At 47.5% G+C, this 18,140-nt stretch overlaps 7 protein-coding genes across 7 annotated transcripts; 3 read left to right on the forward strand and 4 right to left on the reverse strand.

The window, feature by feature from the left end:
- Positions 1-1,239: 1,239 nt before the first annotated feature.
- RhiXN_01382 (RNA recognition motif protein) lies at positions 1,240-2,505 on the forward strand (the record flags this gene model as incomplete). Its single annotated transcript, XM_043321201.1, has 6 exons — positions 1,240-1,290; positions 1,354-1,420; positions 1,483-1,628; positions 1,691-1,819; positions 1,867-2,188; positions 2,243-2,505. 6 exons carry the CDS (start codon positions 1,240-1,242, stop codon positions 2,503-2,505), a joined length of 978 nt encoding a protein of 325 aa, XP_043187024.1.
- A 299-nt stretch (positions 2,506-2,804) lies between these two features.
- RhiXN_01383 (uncharacterized protein) lies at positions 2,805-4,121 on the forward strand (the record flags this gene model as incomplete). Its single annotated transcript, XM_043321202.1, has 4 exons — positions 2,805-2,961; positions 3,040-3,246; positions 3,310-3,578; positions 3,630-4,121. The coding sequence occupies 4 exons, from the start codon at positions 2,805-2,807 to the stop codon at positions 4,119-4,121; spliced, it is 1,125 nt and encodes a 374-aa protein (XP_043187025.1).
- A 1,237-nt stretch (positions 4,122-5,358) lies between these two features.
- Positions 5,359-6,261, reverse strand: RhiXN_01384 (uncharacterized protein; the record flags this gene model as incomplete). Its single annotated transcript, XM_043321203.1, has 3 exons — positions 5,359-5,670; positions 5,729-6,107; positions 6,164-6,261. 3 exons carry the CDS (start codon positions 6,259-6,261, stop codon positions 5,359-5,361), a joined length of 789 nt encoding a protein of 262 aa, XP_043187026.1.
- A 551-nt stretch (positions 6,262-6,812) lies between these two features.
- RhiXN_01385 (uncharacterized protein) lies at positions 6,813-7,788 on the reverse strand (the record flags this gene model as incomplete). The annotated part of the gene is made up of 3 exons (XM_043321204.1): positions 6,813-7,202; positions 7,251-7,629; positions 7,670-7,788. The coding sequence occupies 3 exons, from the start codon at positions 7,786-7,788 to the stop codon at positions 6,813-6,815; spliced, it is 888 nt and encodes a 295-aa protein (XP_043187027.1).
- A 137-nt stretch (positions 7,789-7,925) lies between these two features.
- RhiXN_01386 (uncharacterized protein) lies at positions 7,926-12,683 on the forward strand (the record flags this gene model as incomplete). The annotated part of the gene is made up of 14 exons (XM_043321205.1): positions 7,926-7,977; positions 8,335-8,477; positions 8,526-8,600; positions 8,659-9,197; positions 9,248-9,272; positions 9,329-9,624; positions 9,680-9,781; positions 10,135-10,205; positions 10,345-10,382; positions 10,742-11,011; positions 11,066-11,076; positions 11,141-11,528; positions 11,585-12,261; positions 12,317-12,683. 14 exons carry the CDS (start codon positions 7,926-7,928, stop codon positions 12,681-12,683), a joined length of 3,054 nt encoding a protein of 1,017 aa, XP_043187028.1.
- Positions 12,684-12,875: 192 nt separating this feature from the next.
- On the reverse strand, positions 12,876-13,410 carry RhiXN_01387 (uncharacterized protein; the record flags this gene model as incomplete). The annotated part of the gene is made up of 3 exons (XM_043321206.1): positions 12,876-13,031; positions 13,119-13,226; positions 13,261-13,410. 3 exons carry the CDS (start codon positions 13,408-13,410, stop codon positions 12,876-12,878), a joined length of 414 nt encoding a protein of 137 aa, XP_043187029.1.
- A 1,673-nt stretch (positions 13,411-15,083) lies between these two features.
- Positions 15,084-17,069, reverse strand: RhiXN_01388 (uncharacterized protein; the record flags this gene model as incomplete). Its single annotated transcript, XM_043321207.1, has 15 exons — positions 15,084-15,122; positions 15,185-15,288; positions 15,342-15,397; positions 15,458-15,510; positions 15,573-15,671; positions 15,724-15,857; positions 15,905-15,986; positions 16,039-16,097; positions 16,151-16,229; positions 16,286-16,340; positions 16,455-16,504; positions 16,565-16,663; positions 16,768-16,844; positions 16,901-16,936; positions 16,985-17,069. The coding sequence occupies 15 exons, from the start codon at positions 17,067-17,069 to the stop codon at positions 15,084-15,086; spliced, it is 1,107 nt and encodes a 368-aa protein (XP_043187030.1).
- Between the last annotated feature and the right edge of the window lie 1,071 nt (positions 17,070-18,140).

Below are 18,140 nucleotides of genomic sequence, written 5' to 3' on the forward strand. Positions count from 1 at the left end.
GGGACGACCGGGGGAACTTCAGGGTTTGGTGGCTCAGTTCCATATGATCATTGCGCAAACACTTAGTCGAACGGTCATAAATCCACGGTCCGGCACTTGTTTGTACCCAGGGCTCTTCAAGGATTGGTTGGTTGAAAGTCGACAGTTCTGATGTCAGCAACCGAACTGAACTGAATCCGCCGGTTGTAAACCACGAATATTTGCGAATCGAAAAGTCACGTGAATTTATAACAGATTGTACCGTTTTAGGCATACATGATAATAGCTAGAACTATACTTGATGGAATTAATTGGTCGGTTCCTCAAGCAAGATATCCGCGCGGTATTTCATTAAGATACTAATCGTTTCGACTGACAATGAAGCACGGCGTAACGAGATAACATCCCGCCCAGTGCTTGGAACGCGCTCAACGTCAACCAAAGAACCTTTAAGTAAGTTGATTAGAATGCTAATGAGGGAAAAAGTCAGCCAACGTACCTGGAATGCACAGATAATCGCGAGCCATGACTGCGAGCCTTGGGAATCTCTGATGGTGCCTGCTCCACCATTCAAGGGGTTCCATGGTAGTAGTTGGTTTGGCAAGATACTCTTGTATCTCACAAGCTTACAATGTTGATTCTTGATGCCTACTACGGCATTGACGCATGCATAGTATGGTCAAATTTGTCCACATTGGAAATGCCTGGTGGTGGCTGCACGGTTGAATTAATTGTGTCGTTGTAGAATGCGTGAGACGTATTGTTAAATTACTCGGCGCACTTGGAAAGCCAATTAGAAGTCAAAAGCCATTCTATTGAGGCTGCGTTAAGCTTGAATAACGTATTTTTGTATTGTGGGTCAAGTACTTGTAGGTTTCTCAGTGTGACGACGCTTAGCAGGTGGATTCCCAGAGATAGAACTCTCATGGTGTAGATTACCCATGAGACTGGTGGGAAGTATGGGATGATACAGGTTTACATGGTTGTCACTGCTATTATATGCGCGCATATAAGCTTACTAACACAATGACCAACATGTGCTCGAATATTCCGGACAACCAAGATTCGAGCCGACAGATGATGACTCAGCGCGGTTCAGTTATCCGGATTCGCAATTCGACTATCTAAGTCACGGTTTCGGTTGGTAACTGATCCGTGAAGTGGCTACATGTCTATTACACCTTTGGCGCCTAATCAACTCTTACATAACGTGCTACAGGCGTCGGGCGCTTACACGTCCACCCTTGACAAAACAAAACCATGTCCGGCCGACCGCAAGAAGATCGCAATGCTGAGGCTACTGTATACCTTGTGAGCACCAAAATTCCGAGCCTGTTAGACGTAGTTTAAGAATACTCATTTATAGCGCGCTAGGGAAACTTGGACGAGAGGTGTACGGATGCGTTGATTTGGGAGCTGATGTTGCAGGCTGGGCCGGTCGGTGAGTAACTTTTTGCTATCATTCCTTGTAGGAGACAAGAAAGCTCAATGACATATGTGTAGTAAATGTACATCTTCCCAAGGACAGGATTTCGCAAGCTCATCAAGGATTCGGGTTCTGCGAGTTTTTGACGGAAGAGGACGCCGAGTATGCGTGCAAGATTATGAACCAGATCAAGTTGTGGGGAAAGCCTATTCGTGTTAACAAGGTGAGCACACGCTCACGGGTTATTGATACGACTGGGTGTTAATTGGTGAATGTGTGCCATAGTCCTCGTCCGACAAGAAGCAGTTGGACGTTGGTGCGAATTTGTTTATTGGAGGCCTGGACCTGAATGTGGACGAGAGGCTGCTGTACGACACGTTTAGTGCGTTTGGTGTGATGAGTACCACTGCCAAGGTATGTCTCATTTCTAGGAAACGGCCTCGGAAATTAACGTTTTCCAGGTGGCTCGAGATCCCGCGAGTGGTGAATCAAAAGGATATGGCTTTGTCTCGTATACAGATTTCGAATCCGCCGACGCAGCAATTGAGGCTATGAATGGCCAGTTTCTGATGAACAAGGCTATTCAAGTACAATACGCGTTCAAAAAAGACGGCAAGGGTGAGCGACATGGAACAACTGCAGAGCGGATGTTGGCTGCCCAAGCAAGGAAGAATAATGTTTTGCCTGCCACCGCTCGCCCGCCACCTGCGCCTGCTGGTATGGCATTCGGAGCGAGACCGCCGATGATGCCGTACCAAGGGCCGTACCAGGGGCAATTTGCTGGTAGGTCACACTGGTTTGTATAGGATCACGTCAGACATTGACCTGTGGGCACAGGTGCACTAGCCGCTCCTCCGCCTCCTCCTGGCTTTGCGCCTCAACAGACATTTGGGATGCCTATGCAACCTGGTATGGTTCCTCCACCTCCGCCAGGATTCATGGCCGGCCCGCCTCCAATGGGCATGATGCCTCCTGGCCCCCCACCACCAGGTTTCCAAGGCATGCCTCCTCCGCCTCCCTTTGGCCAGATGCCTCCACCTGGGATGATGTACCCTCCACCCCCACCTCCAGGTGCACCTCAATACATGACTGGAGCATAGTGTTTATTGTTCTACCTGTACGTTTGTTAATGATGTATCGTACTGTCAAGGTGTGACACGAGGTCACGTGGAACCAATATCATATACAGTACCGTCACCATGCTGAATACACCGCCTTGAACGCTCATTTGCACACCACCCCAAGCCATACTACTATCACAGCCCCTTACCTCGCTCTAATAAAACACTTATCGACTGCTACTCGTTCCTTACCTCTCCCTCTACCTTGCGCGACTGGGTCGCACCCCCTGACATAGCAACAGGCAACAGACACCTTTATTCAGCTAGACTAGTAGAGGATGTCGACGCCAGCTACCCCATCCGAGCCGAACCCAAGCACCATCGTTTCTCGCAAGGTTGGGGCTGGCATTCAGGCTCGACTTGCAAAGCTTCAAGGGGCTTCCGGGGCTCCCGCTGTAACGCGCGAGCCTCCAAAGAAGTTTCCAAACGGTTACGGTCAGTGGTCGCTATTGTTCATCTATTCCTGTTTGTCCTTTATCCGCACCTCGTTGCTGACTTGAGTTGCCCATTTAGATGAACCTTTCAAGGAACGCCTCGACGGAACGCTTCGGCGTAGCTTCTCAGGCACCTGGTCTGTCGCCGATACATCCCTAACCAGCGACGGGAGCCATACACTCGTCGACTCTACCGCCCCGTCTCCATCCATTCAGCCCGTCCCTTTGGAGGATCTCAAGCGACGACAAGTGTTTACACAGAATTGGGAAAAAGAACAACAGGCTGGTATGTCAACTGGATTAATTAATCAACTTGGTTACGGGTTACTAAATTGAATTCTGGTCGTAGTGACGCAGCTGGCGTCTCCCGAGCCACCCCGGATCGCTACTAGTCCACAACCGATCATCGAGGAGCCTGAGCCCGAGGATGAGCCTCTCCCTACACCAACAGTGTCCAAACCTGCGTCCAAGCCCCCTCTTACACCAAATTTGTCCAAGCCCGAACCAGTTCCCAACAAAAAAGACCCCAAACATGGTATTCTCACACCACCCATCTCGGAGCCCGAAGCTCGAGCTCAGGTTCCTATTGTCAAAAAGCCTGAACCCGCAGCTGTCAAGGTAAACACATCTAATTCATTCGTTTGACAATCCTTTCTAATTGTTGTTTAGCCCAAGACCCCTCCCAAACGTGCACCAAGGAAGTCGCAAGAACCCGCTCAGGCATCGAGCTCGACTGCTCCGGCAAAGCCACCGCGTGCGACAACACCACCCAAAGCGACGATTCCAGCTAAACCTTCAACTTCAACCCTCTTATCTCCCCGAACCCCCATCCGTCGCCCACGCGCCTCAGCACCCCCTACTCTCGCACCCCCTCGTGTTCCCCGAGTACAGCTGACTCCCTCTCCCCCTCGAGCACCCAAACCTCAGTCGCTCGCGCCTCAGCGACCCAATACATCCATGACTCGTCGGGTATTCAGCTCAAAGGTCCCCGAAAAGGTGGTTCCTCCTCCAATAAGGCCAAGGGCGGTTAGTAAAGTGTACGAGGGCCCGACGGCATCGAGTCTGGCCAAGCAGAAGGAATCGGTTGCGACTCGGGGAGCACAGAGTCGAGCTGTATCCCGGGCAAGCCTATTCGGCCCCTCTGGGATGAGCAACCATTAGGTCCCGTTTTGCTTGAGCCGACTCTTGCTCAGGCCGGTTCTTGCATGGGTCGGCTCAAGCGACTCGGACTCGTTTTCTTGGCCTGGTCTGTTTTCTATATCATACATTGTAGATTTCTGTATTTCCTATCTATCTTAGGATCCGATTTTGGTTGTGGCTTGGGTTTCAGTGCACATGCATTCACATGACGGTTTTGATTGGCTTTAGTGATAGTTATATCAATTGCATGGTGTTCATAGATGATGAAGTTTACACATATATTGCGTGGACGAATAGAAAGCGAGTGGGGATGAAGTCATTGCGCTCTGGCCTTGGGGGAGGGGGACGGAAAAAACGGTCATCCCAAGATCTTTGAGATGAAATTGCTCAAATAGGAAAGGATAGAAATGAGAGTTACACGCGTGGTAGACGCGTGGGGCGGGTGATAAGTTACCCCTATCCAGGGCGTAACCAAAATGTGCTGATAAGGTATACTTGTTACCTGTGACCATTAGTCGACCCCCGGGGTACTGTCACTATATAATCAACATAATCAACGAGATGCGGAGACGAGTGGCCTGTGATTATATGCATATACTTTCATATCTAGTAATGCTTTTTCTGTTCTTTCGAACTGTGTAGTATAATATCATGGCTTCCATTTCGATGCCATTGCCTATAATCTAGGGGTACCATTCGCGGTGGTGATTCTCCAGGTGAACTACACGATCTCCTGGCACCGCGCAGGCACTTGCTGTATAAATTCCTCTTTTCGATAAGATCCATCGCATTCAAGATTATCGACTTTAGAGAAATCGCACGATAGTCGCGCCAGTCTGGTTAGAGGGGGGGGGGAGCAAATCCCTTCAATTTACTTCTTCCTGTTTCCATGTTTTATGCGCTCATAGATTTAGAGTAGTAACAAACTATGTATTTGGTACCTTTAGCCTTCTTCGTGTGCTTGGCGCTATTAGTACTAATCCTAAGAATCGACTTGTTTCTATACTCTGTAATCGTCAGCGAGCGTGGTAATTTGACGCCCTCCAAAATTGTACACACGCACTATGTGATAACTTGGTGGTCCAAGTACTTTTCGGATTCTATTTCTAGTACGAAGCACCTCGATCCATAGGCTTTTGTCAAATTAGAGTAAATCGTATTCAACGAGAGCAAATCACACGAATATTAGCGCATATACCCACTGATTCGGATAGTATACCCAATGGTTATTCCTTGGTGTAATTGTCAACCACATTATCTACAATTTGATAAATGCAACTCTTCCAAATCCTTCAGCCGTTTCTCCCTCCCTGGAGCTCTTTGCGTAAAACCCAACTTCCGTTATATTCGGATTCACATCGACAGAGCCAACCACTTTCAGCTTTGGCGCGGGATTGAACTGACCATATGGGACTGCAAGCTCCCATTCGTCTGATTCGTTAGGTTGAGTTCCTAGAACTACGGATAACTGAGCCTTGATGCGGTTGAATGCGGCTTGAGGTACGGTTAGATGAAGATAGGCAATCCCGAGGGCACTATTAGTATGGGTGTCGGGGTCCGCGGCAGGAACCTAAAGTAGCAGAGTGATTTGCACACTTTGTAGTGGAAATTAAAAAGTGAACACGTACTCTTAACTCCCTGGGAGTCAAGTCCTGGCAAAAGAACGGGATGGTTCCTCGTCCATGCTTTAGTTGCGGAAATGTGACCCTCCACTTGAGTTCCTTCCCATCGCTAGCTCTCTTTCTTCCTCCTTCCTTTCCTTCTTGATACTCTACTCCCGAATCAACGCCCTTCTCTCTTCCCGCAACTGTCTGGTCAACACTATCCTCAAGACCTAGACATGCCCAGTCAATCCATCCAGGTTGTTTCTTCGCCCACCAGTGGTCAGATGCAGGCGGCCCAATTGGGGGCTTTTCAAATGCGATGAGTTCGATATATACGCCATCCGCAAGAGCAACGAGTGCGTTGGATGTTAGGCCGTCTGCGTGTGTACCACCAGGAATGACGCTGCCCAATACAAGGTCAATCGAAATTGTGCTAATTCCCGATCGAAGAGAACGTACTGGAACCCGAGATTTTCCCAGTGTGCAACGGCTTCTGAAAGTTTACCAGGAGGGCTAAGGTGAATGATATGATCTAGGATGTTGGTCGGGGGAGCCATTGTGGTCGTAGTCCTTGATGAGTCTACATGTATGTTTTCGAGTCATGATTTGGATACAAATACACTGATCGATTGTCAGTGACTAAGCATACGATCGGTTCATGATGTCCTAGAGCAAGAGTGAATGTCATTCGATATTCGCGATCGAACCCACTGTCGTGTGTACAACCTTCACTGTACAAGGTTATAATGCTGAAAATCAGTGCGTGTGTTTAATTGAGAATTGAGCTGAAATCAAGATCAATACATACTGATTTTAGGTATCAATTCTTCCATAGTCTGATTCATGCTGAGGGAGGCATACTAACATTGTAATTTTCAGACCATATCCCACTGAAAAAAGACATCTTTTACTGACGTACTGATTTTCAGGATCTTATCACACCACAGTGCTTATGCAAAGAATAGTTCATTGATGGTAGCGTGTTATATATGGCGGATACATACTGGCTCCCTACAAACTAGATTTCAATTATAAAGCGCAGGTATTAAATGATTTTGGGCCGTATACTGGATAAAATACAACTAAGAATATGAAACACACAATGCTCCTAAGCAGCCATTTCGGGGGATCCAAATTCGTGTATTCTCTTCCCTCGTTCATTTATGTATCCTTGATGGCTCCTGTGTTCACAGTTCTTTAAAACTACCTTTCCAAATCCATCAGTAGCGTCCCCTCTCCAATCTTTCTTCACGTAAAATCCGACTTCCACAATTCCAGGAGTCGCATCTGCTGAGCCAATCACCTTCAGTCTCGGAGCAGGGCTGTGTTGACCGTGAGGCACTGCTAATTCCCATTCGTCCGATTCGTTGGACTGTGCGTAAAGAACAACAGATATTTGTGCGCGAACTTTGTCGAGTTGAGCTTGAGGTACCTTCAAATGGATATGCGCTATCCCGAGCGCGGTATTGGTATGGGTGTCAAGACCGGCAGCGGGAACCTGAAAAAGTCATAAATATTGGCCAAGCGGGTCGAACAGAGCACATACTCGTAGATCCCTTGGTGTCAAGTCCTGGCAAAAGAAAGGCGCAGTATCTTGTCCGTGATTTTCTTTTGGTGCGGTTGTTCTCCACTTTAGTTCCTTGCCATCGCTCGCCCTCTTTCTGCCTCCTTCCTTCCCCTTTTGATACTTCACTCCCGACTTGACCCATCTATCTCTCTCAGTTATTATCACGTCGATATAGTCATCGAGTCCCAGTAACGCCCAGTCTATCCACCCCGGGGACTTCTTTGCCCAGCGGTCGTCGGATGCAGGTGGTTCGGTCGGGGGTTGCTCAAATGCGATGAGCTCGATGTAGACTCCGTCCGCTAGGGCAACAAGCGCGTTAGATGTCAGGCCACCTGCGTGTGTACCACCAGGAGTCACTCTGTTATATTGGTGTAGTTAGTTAATTTAGTCCCGCGCACTCGCACGAGAATATAGTGTACTTGAACCCGAGTCGTTCCCAATGGGTGACTGCGTCAGGAAGTTTGCCAGCAGGACTCAGGTGAACAATATGGTCCAGTATATTAGTTGGGGGAGCCATCGTGGTCGTAATTCACAGATTCAGTAGACGTATTCAAATCGAATTATCTTTTACTACATCCAACATGATTGACTAAGCGCGGGGTGGAATAGTGAGTGCGCAATCCAGAACCCCCGTGGCGTGCGGTATTTCGTGACATGCCTGGGGCAGGAGTAGACGTCGATCATCTGGCAGTTACGTTTAGTGGAGGTATGCGGTGGCTATGCTCTCGGAAAGTGGGGCGTCACGTCATGTTTTGATCGACAAAGTCGAACGGTTTTGCGACTTGACTTGTGGCTCGCCTCCGTCAACCACGACTCCTGTTACGACTTGGCACAACACCCGCCCACAAATTCCAACACCTGTTATTTCTCCATTATTCATTTCTAAACCCTGCCGATAATCTTACTTTTTACGGCTTGACGATTATTGCCAACTACTACCTGCAACCTGTGTGCCTTTTGCTTGGTCTAGAGTTGCACTCAAACCCGGTATCAATGCTCGGGAACAACTTATCTAATTCTGTACCAACATTTATGCTTTATCTTGTCTCTGCATTATTTTTAGCTCTCGGTGTATCAGCTCGAGACCCCTCGGCTACTTGCTTGCTAGCATGCGATCCGAATGATCCACTCGCTCGATGCGGATTTTTGTCATCTTTGCCCCTACGTACTGGGCCACAGATTTTAATATCGGCCGGGCTGACTGGGGTGAGTTCTCTTCCATGCACTTGGGTGATCCATTGACCGTTGTGATAGTTATTGGCTGCATGGCAATCAACTGGCGCAGGAAGTAATGGTTTATTCAAAGGAATATTCTCCACGATCAAACAGGTAGGTTCTCAATTTCAGACTCCGTTAACGTTTTTTTTTTTTTTACCAAAATTTCCAGGTTATTTTGCCAGGTAAATTGTTTCTTCAAAATCCTATCTCTCTGCTCATGCGCGAAAACAGAGTTTGCGTGGATCGAAAAATATGCACTCGCCAATGCAGTTCGTCGCCGATACAGCCCGAGGTTGAGTCCAAACGGAAAGCTCTAAACGCGAAAAAATCGGGGCCGAATTCAGCTCAGCTCGTTGCTGTGCATCTAGGATTGCTTGCCGTTAAAGGTGCTCTGCCACCGCGGGAGGACGTCGAGAACCCGGCATCCAAGTCGGCGCTCAGCTTAAACAAGGGCGAAGACTATTCAACTGCGTACACCCAGGAGTATTTGAATGTATTGCAGATGGTCTCGGAACAACCGGAAGGGTGGAACAAACCTACATTCCACGAATATGTTCAACCAGGATATAGGATCGTGACAGTCAAAGAGGCAACCTTCATACCCGGGCTGTTGGATCGGCTCCCCAAGGGCAGTGGAACGTTTATGGGCTACCCTCTTCCTCAGGCAGCCACGATTTTGTTGCTTCTACAGGTTATTTGGTTCATTGTGTAAGCGTTTTCGTATTTTATCTGGTCTATAACTAATTTTCAATGCTTAGCTATGTTGTAGCCAGGCTCGCAACGGTAAGTTCAATGTCTGATACTAAACTAGCTAGGCCGCTCACAGAAAGGGATCACAGGGAATGTATGTTACTGCGCTCGAGCTGTGGTTCCTTCCTTCTGCGGGTGCATTGCTCCTGTTGCGTCTCGCCGGGGTTCTACATCACCCAGCGTGGAAGGAAATTGCACACATTGACGTTGGAATTCCCCACATACGCAAGTACGGTCGATCGTCTAGGTTGCAATGGTTCCACACAACCTTTCTGTTTATTCTTACTTGGGGCCCTTGGCCAATTGTCCTTGCGTGTGGATGGCTTCTGCACGAAGAAAGCCAACCAGCACCAGTTGTGGCCACGCTGCGGAACACTTTTATAGCGTGAGTCGCCATGTCATTTCACATACCAGTAGATCTACGTGCTTATTGTTGACAGTTGGGTTATTGTTATACCACTCGCTGCGTTCGCAGGCCTTATCTGGGGGCGAGGGATTTTACAACTCTTGCCCGAAATTGGTGACCCTCTTAAAGTTCATACGTCAGTACGGCATCTCCTGTCACTAATATTGATTGTCATGCGATGTGTTGTACTGGGTTATGGTAAGCGATCCGTTTATAGGCCCGAGATTCTTTGTTCAAACATTTCTCCGAAGCATTTTGGGAGTTATCCGTAGCCCCGCATGAAGCCTACTTTCAGATATGTGAGCGTATGACCAATCTATCTGGTTTTCGTGACACTGATAAATTTTGCATAGCTTGGGCTCAGTATATACCACACATATAAAATATGGCTCATCTTGTACGCTATCTCATTTGCTATTCACGGAGTTTTGATTTTGCCAAGGACTGGAGAGTGCGTCTCCGAGGTAATGAGGTATCGCTTGCTTCTAGACCCACCAAGGGAGTGACTGCGCTGCCGGTGCGTGTAACAATTAAGCTCAAACAGGCATGTGAACTTGATTGTACGTACTAAGTCTTATTAGCCATTTTCCATAACCCCATGACTTTGGTCGATTCGACTCCACCGGATAGTATATTCGGCTGCGTAGGTCCGCAAATGTATAACCTTCTCACTTTGGAGCATGAGTGATGATTTCACAGTGACTGCCGCCAGGTGGGAACATGCGATAAAGACAGGGGTAAGCTGAGCCCATCGATGTGCATATGATGCCTGTGATATTTTCGGTACTTTTGAGACCTGCCAGGGTCGAGGAAGAAATTTTTACCGAGTTTGGTCAGTGTTTCCTTCAGCTACAGCACAGCGGAGTTTAGACCTCTTGTAACGTATAACTTTCCAGCTATGGTTCACTGGATAATTTTTGTAGTCTAATGAGACATGTACGCGGGTGTGTCTTCGCTTGAAAGGCACTTGGCACCCGCTTGGCACCCGACTTGAACGCGCAGCACCGTGATCAAATCGCCCCCCACGCGCAGCTGCGCAGCATCTGGTAATAGAATAATCCGTACCTCTCTGATTAACTATATTAAAACCTACCAGGGCGTAGCACGTCACTTTACTACCATATCTTCCTCTCGGCTCGGTATTTTAGTACCTTGCCCCTTCCTTGTGATCTTCCAATCCCTCCCTCCCCCTCCCCTGATGTCCCCAGGAAAGATTGCACTTCCCACAACGCCCAAGCTCGAGAGCCAACCGCTCGAGCCTGATGTTTCTCGTAATACTGCGACCAAGCGTCTGTTGAAAGGCGCTGCACTGGGTACAGCTGCATGGTTCATCGTCACTAGCGCATTGAAAGCCGGCTCTGGATGGGTATGATTCATATATCTCGTCAATTGTGATAAAACGTTGAATGTATGCGCTCAGGAGCACAAAAGGTTTGACTCATGGGGATGGAAGCGACCTCACCACCATGACTGGGAACACTCTGTCCATTTGTAGCATATGGGAAGACTTTGATTTCGACACACCGCTCAGATTCGAAGGTCGGCATCCCCATAGGCATTCGCCCCTTCCCCCTGCTCCTCCACCAGGTTCCCGCATGCCTCCACCTCCACCTCATGGCGCACCTGTGCCTCCTCCCCCGCCTGGTGCGCCTGTGCCTCCTCCACCTCATGGCCACCACGGAACCCACTCTCAAGTATACAACCTTTCACCTTCGGTAGCTGAGCTTCGCTTTGCTTCGATCGGTTTCCTCGGATCTGGATTACTGCGGGTTGAACCCGCTTCCGAGGGTGTTGATATCATCCAGGCCGAAGTTCTTGGTTCGCATGGTCAAGTATGTGTGTTCAAAAGCGAAGACGGGGAAGATGTTGGACTAGGATTAGTTGTGAGTCTATCATTTGATTCGGTTTAGCTAATCATTCTCACTATGCTTTATTTCAGGGATATATGCGTGGTCGCAGTCGACATGGATGGAAGGCCAAGGCGAAGGCGTGGTGGAAACGAGATCACTCTCAGGATGGTGACTACGAATCTGACCTCAAGGATGGAGAGGAAGGCTTCGAATCCTTTGATCATGATCTATCTATAAACCCGGAAATCCCTCATTCCCCCCCTGGCGAGCATCCTATGCCGCCTCCTCCACCGGGTCGCAAACTTCCCCCACCGCCACCTCGGGGACCTCCTTCACGACCTCCATCAGGAGACGATTTGCCTCCACCACCGCCTCCACCCCACCCATTCCCTCACGGCCCTCATTTCCGAGGACCTATCCACATCATACTTCGTGTCCCCACTGGTCAACTTCCAGGACTTAAAACTCGTCTCCCCTTCTTCACACACGATCTTGCCCTTACTCCTTCATCCTCCAGCTCCCTTGAGATTGAGAGCGAGATCCCAACTTTTGCTGGACTTGACCTTCAAACTCGAGAGGCCGGCGTCTTACTTGGCTCCGCTATTGTCTCCAAGGGCTACAATGCCACTGTGAAGAGCAGAAACGCCCCGATCCGAGGGGATTTGACCTTGCTTGATGGCTGGGCCGATTTAGAGACCAAAAATGCCAAGGTCGATGTTGGTTTGTCTGCTCGTAGTGGTGGGGTGGATGTAAAGACATCTAACGGGTATGTTGTCCACTGATCGAGGCTTTTATATTTTAATTTATGCTCTTTTGTAAAGGCCCATCGTTGCAACCCTTGACCTTCAGACAGGAAAAGAGTTCGACGCTTCATTCTTTACAACTAACGGTCATCTGACTGTTAACGTGACGTCTCTTCCTGCGGGATCCAAGCTCTTCTTCGATGCCCATACTTCGAATGCCCCTGCCAGCGTGCAGCTGCACCCAGCGTATGAAGGGACTTTCGAACTGGCAAGCTCGATTGTCTCTCCCGCCGTTGTTGGAGAAGAGAAAGAAGGCCGTAAAATTGAGTTTGAAAGAGAGGGACGCCTTGTAAAGGGTAGTGTTTGGCGGGAAGACAAGGGCGTGAGGGAGGGTGGCGAGGTTGTAGTGAGAACCTCTAATGCACTGAACGTCTTGTTACTTTAGTATAATAATGATTAAGAAGGAATGGGTTGCAACTCTGCCTTTCTATGTACATATGTACTAGCGCTTACAACAAATATCCGGACACGTGACCAACGCGACCCCCCCATATTCACCGGCTTCCATTTTCTCGATGTACAGTAATGTTAACATAGAAATAAAGTTGAATATACATATTTAGCTCGAATAAATTGCCTAGAACTCAGTAGGCCCCCCTTCAGCTTCTTTGATAGCTTGAACCCAGGCATCCATCTGCCCCGTGTGTTTGTTGATATCCTCCACTGTAAGTTCATCCCAAACCCGCTTGGCCACTTTCCAAAGCTTGTCAGCATTTCTCCGAGCTCCAGGCACCTTGAAAACGCGTGATTTGAGGAGACGCCATATGGCTCAATGGCATTGAGATCGGAGAGCCCAATGGATGGGCTAGCTGTTCTATACCAGTGCTGCCCGGGCCTCCCGTGCTTGTGGACCCTTATGCGACGGTGCTCCATCCTCGACGATGAGGATCTTGTGACCCCGCTCAGCCTCTAATTCATCCAAAAACTCCTTGAGTGGACCTTTGAGTACTTGTTCAGCATACCTGCTGAGGTGAGCCCCTGCCTCTTGAGCGGCCCTTCTTTCCAGCAATGCAAGGCAATAGTTCGAGCCAAATCAATGGGCCCTTCTTGCCGTGAGCAATGCAGCCCCACATAGGGACACTTTGGCAACCAGTTTGGAAGCTTGGGACCATGTTCTTGGGTAGATATGCTTCTCCTTGCTTCCGGGTAACTTTGGTTGCACTGGCTCTCTGTGTCAATTGTGGACTCGTCGGCCCAAGCTACCAATCCCAATTTGATTTGTGTTATTCTCAGCCCAATCAAGTTGAGCATCAATCATTTTCTGTGAGGTACGGCTGCTGGCGAGCAACATAGCGCTGGAGGCCATTTGATTTGCAGTATACTGAACTTGACGCTTGGTAACAGTCCCGTCGAGCTTGGCAATTGCATAATATGTCTCTGGGTAGAGTTTCAGATAACGTGCAATAGACCGCCAAGTTTGAGGGGATAGGGCGGGTGGCAACCAGGCCGGGGCCAAGGGGTAGCAGACCCGTATTTCTTGTAATTTGCCACAATATCACAAGCTGTAGATTGTGGAACACCAGTACGTTCTTCAATATATCTATACGTTTTTCCTTCATCATGTAGAGCCAAAATGCAACCTTGATTCAGCTGCAAAACTTCCTTACTGCAACACGGGGGCATTGTGATGAAAGAGGAAATTGGGCACGTGACCTTGTCCGGATACTTTTTGTTTGCGCTAGTACTTCTTGATATGAGTTTCTAATATATTTATTTCGGACTTTTAATTGGTTTTAATCCGAAATTTCGAGTACTAAATTGTACGTTAATTTTTCTTTTCAACCTGCTAGGATGACTTTGCTCGTCTTTTCTGATTTCCATGCACATATGCCACTAAATTATCTTTCGGGGTTAACGGAACTTAATGGATTTCACCTGTGTTCACTTGGCAGCTTAATAGACTCGTACTACCTTGACCACATCCTGTCCATGTTGTTTGAGTGGCTCAGTACTGTTGAATTATCTATTTTTCCCTCTCAATCATTTTCGTAACTACTACGGGCTATTCTATTAAGAAATATAAACACTATGTATCACTCGCGTATATTAACGACTTTATACAGGACACCAGTCCAAATACTCCCCCTCCAATAACCTTAAAACATGCGGACACATGAACAAAAGGAGAACGTCAATATCAAGATTACATGCGGCTTTAAGTATAGAAGACCCTTTTATCTTTTCTACTTAAGAGATAGGGTGAAGCTATTGAATACGCGTGGCCGGGATGCAGTGTTGGGTTATAGTAGGGTAGTCTAGCTAAGTATCATAGTTAGTAAGGCATCCCCACTGTGAACAACAAGAGAGCTGCCTGACAGCCTCCCGAGGACGCTGCATAACAGCACTTGAGGTGCTGTAGGTCAGCCGATCTCACCGCCAAAATTGCGCATGATGTCGGCCTGTAACAGGCTTTTTTGTCCGTTTCAGCTTGTTTTTGGCTGTAGATTTGTCTTGCACGCAGCCTTTCGGGGGCTGTGCGGACGTTGCGAGTCTCTTTTCAAGCTGTGAGGCGGCCTCCGTGACATACTTGTGGCCGGATAACGCTGTAAAATGGCCTCTAAAACGCTGGGATTGCCTCTAAAGCGCGGTGTACAGCTCCTAAAAGGCTGTTTTGCGGCTCGCAAAACAATGTATTATGGCGCCCGACGCGCTGGTGGATAGTTATGTACATGGATGATATTAGGGAAGCATTACGCATGCGCAGGAATAATTTGTAAAAAAGAAACAATAGAAATTTGGGTAGACGTTGCCTCTGGAGCTCCTAGGCCCGGTGCCCTACTTTGTCCTACTTCTTCCCTTTACGTGCGTTTGATTTGTTATGACCCTGTATAGTATGAAAATTGCTTAAGCATGCGGTGTAAGCTCTGGGATGTTATGTATACGTACCTTTACTTTGTCCTGATCTTCCTTTGCCTTCTTGTTGGCGGCTCGTGTTGCAGCAGCTTTGTTTGTAGCTGCTTTCCTGATCTCCGCCTTTGACATAACAGGGGCTGGAACACTCTTTGTGGTCGGAATGGACGTTGAACTGGAGGTACCCTGTGACGAAAGTGTTTTGGCTTGGGTAACACGCGCAGCGTGTAGTGGGGAGGCGGGTAATGGCTAGCAAACATAAAAACAGACTCGGATTATCAAGTTAGCAAATTGGGTATATATGCTTACCGTTTTGAAATTTTGATAAGTTTTGTGCGAGCCAGGGTCTTTAGGGCAGCAACCTACAAAGGATCAAATAATTTTGGTGGGACGAATATCATATAAAGCCACAACAAAGACTTACAGTTTCCCCCTTCCCCTTCTTTGGTGCAGGTATCTCAACCTCGGATACAGCGTCATCGTCTCGTGCTTTGCGCTTGCAAGACGCTGTTGCCTTGTTCTTCTACAGTAGTGAATGCATTAGACAAGAGACCCAACTAAAGGTTGGGACATACCTTCCAAGTGGTTATTTTGCAATCTTCTCCCTCGTCCAAGTCCATATCATCCTCTTGCGGAGCAAACGGCGACTTTGCTGGGATGACCAATTGGGCTCCTGGATGCTGTGGAGGTCCTCCGCGGTTGGCCGTGCCTTCGGTTCTTTAGGTTGCAATCCCCTCTTGATGACGTTAACGTTACTATCCAGGTTTACTTCAGCGTTGTTGGGAATAATTTGTTCCTGGCTCTTGACATTGCTTGATGCTGTTGCCTGAACCGGAGGCTACGTATACAAGAATATTAATGGCAATTACAAGATAGCTTTGACAGCTTACCTCCGTGTCCTCATCTTCATCCACGACCCGGCTTGCTTGCTTCTCCTTTGGCCGTCGTACTAGTATTGGATTGTGAGCAATTGTATTTGTAGGTGGATATTAAAATACAAACACTTCTGGTTGGAGCTTGAACTACTGTTCACCGTTGCTGGTGCTGTAGCTTGGTTCTTGGTTTCCCCTGGCTCTGTCATCTACATTGGGATTTTTCAGAGGGTAGATAATATTCAAAAATACTTGAGCTATATACCTCTCGACCTGTGTCCTTGTTCTCATTCTTATTGGATCTTGACGCTGGTGTGAAACTATAAGCATAGTACTAGAAGATAAGTTTTGAAAGGCCCACGTTTGTTGTTTGCTAAGTTTTGATGTGACTCCGATGAGGTTTTAGCATCGATTGGAGTGACTGCCTAATGAACCAATCTGGGTCGGAGATCTTCTGCTGTATCTTGGGTTGTGATATGATCATCTACGCCATATAGACATAAAAGTCAATTTCAGATGATCTACAGGATTGACCATCACTTACCTGAGTCACTGTGTCCGCAATGGATTGTTGAGTACGCTGGTTGTTGATACTAAGCCGGGTATCTACCCCCTGGCTAACCGCAATGTTCCTGAGCTCCGCCTATATGATAGATATATATATATCTCAACTAGCAGTAATGTAAGGCCAAAATCAGCAACATACCTTGAAGATGCCCACATCCTATTGGCTAGTCCACTTAATACCTGTACATTGAAACTCTCCTTAGGCCCTGGTTTCTTGAAGTCCGTGAAGCCTAAGAGTTGCACAGTGTGGTTTGGTACTAGCACCATTACCAAGCTGTGAGTCCAAGCCAAGAATACTTTCTGTGGGACGTACCAACTGGATTCTCATTGCTTGAATTGCCCTCAAGCACTGTTGCCAGGTTAGTATTTAGCCATTGGTAATGATATGCCAACGTACTACTAATCATCTTGTTCAATTTGGCTCTGTCTTCATAAAGCTTCTTGAGTTGAGCAGCCTGGATGTTGGATGGATTGGTAGGCATAGCTCAATGAACGAGGCAAAGAGGGGTTGGAACCAATGGCTGATGTTGAAGGCAGGTGGTATGGCTAAGTTGAAACATTGTTCAACAGCCCTTTTGAGGCGAAAGGAGGACCCTGAGAGTCCCAAAAGCAGCTGTCAGCTGGCACTTCCAAGCAGATGTTCACAATGCCCAAAAGGCCTAGATACTTATTAGATACCTTGGTATATGTGTTAAACTATAGTATTATACTAGTAGCAGGAATGGCAATGGTAGTATACATGAATCAAACTAGGAGTACATGCATTAGGCCTGAGATCCAAGGACACATTCTTCCCTCATGCCCTAGTCATAATCTATACTCTCAAGCTATTCAGTATATGCCAATATGGGATCAACTTACATGATGCATAAAGGCAAACAACTTGTCAGCTATGCCCAAGTTGGCAAAAGGAATGCTGAACCATTTGCCAAACAATTTCACTGAGTTGGAGATTTTGAGGAGGTAAAATGGAACAAGGCCCAGAGTTTAGGGAGGTTGTTCTACAAGCAGATTAGCATTTGGTAATCTGAGAGGACAGTGCAACTCACTTGGAGAGGGGTACCATTCAGAATAAGACAATAGCAAGAAGAGTAGAACTGGTTAAGAGTTTGAGAAAGTCAACTTTGAGTATTCTTCATACAATACCCCTTGTCTGTGTATAATCTCATCAATCAAACACCTTGACTTGGTGGAATACTACTCACCAATAATCATGTGCACCCATTTGATCTTGCTCAAGGAGGGCCAATCCTTGATGATATATTCAAAGATTGTCAGCAGAACTTGGAAATTCTGGGTGCAGAGATTAAGTTGGATTGTGCAGCACACATTGGGAGAACCCTTGTACACAACTGTGACAATTGAGGGCACCCATTTGTTAAACTCAAGTGTCCAGTTGGTAAGTGTAGACAGAGGAACAATGATGAGATAGGACCTGTGCAACTTTTGCATTTGATGAGGAAAAAGACAAGAGAGATTGTTTGGATAGTTTTTCCAAGACCCTACCAAGGTGGGTAATAATTTTTCTACAAAAACCAAATGGGAGACTCACC

This window comes from Rhizoctonia solani, chromosome 16, assembly GCF_016906535.1.
Source record: "Rhizoctonia solani chromosome 16, complete sequence".
Classification (NCBI taxonomy): Eukaryota; Fungi; Basidiomycota; class Agaricomycetes; order Cantharellales; family Ceratobasidiaceae; genus Rhizoctonia; species Rhizoctonia solani.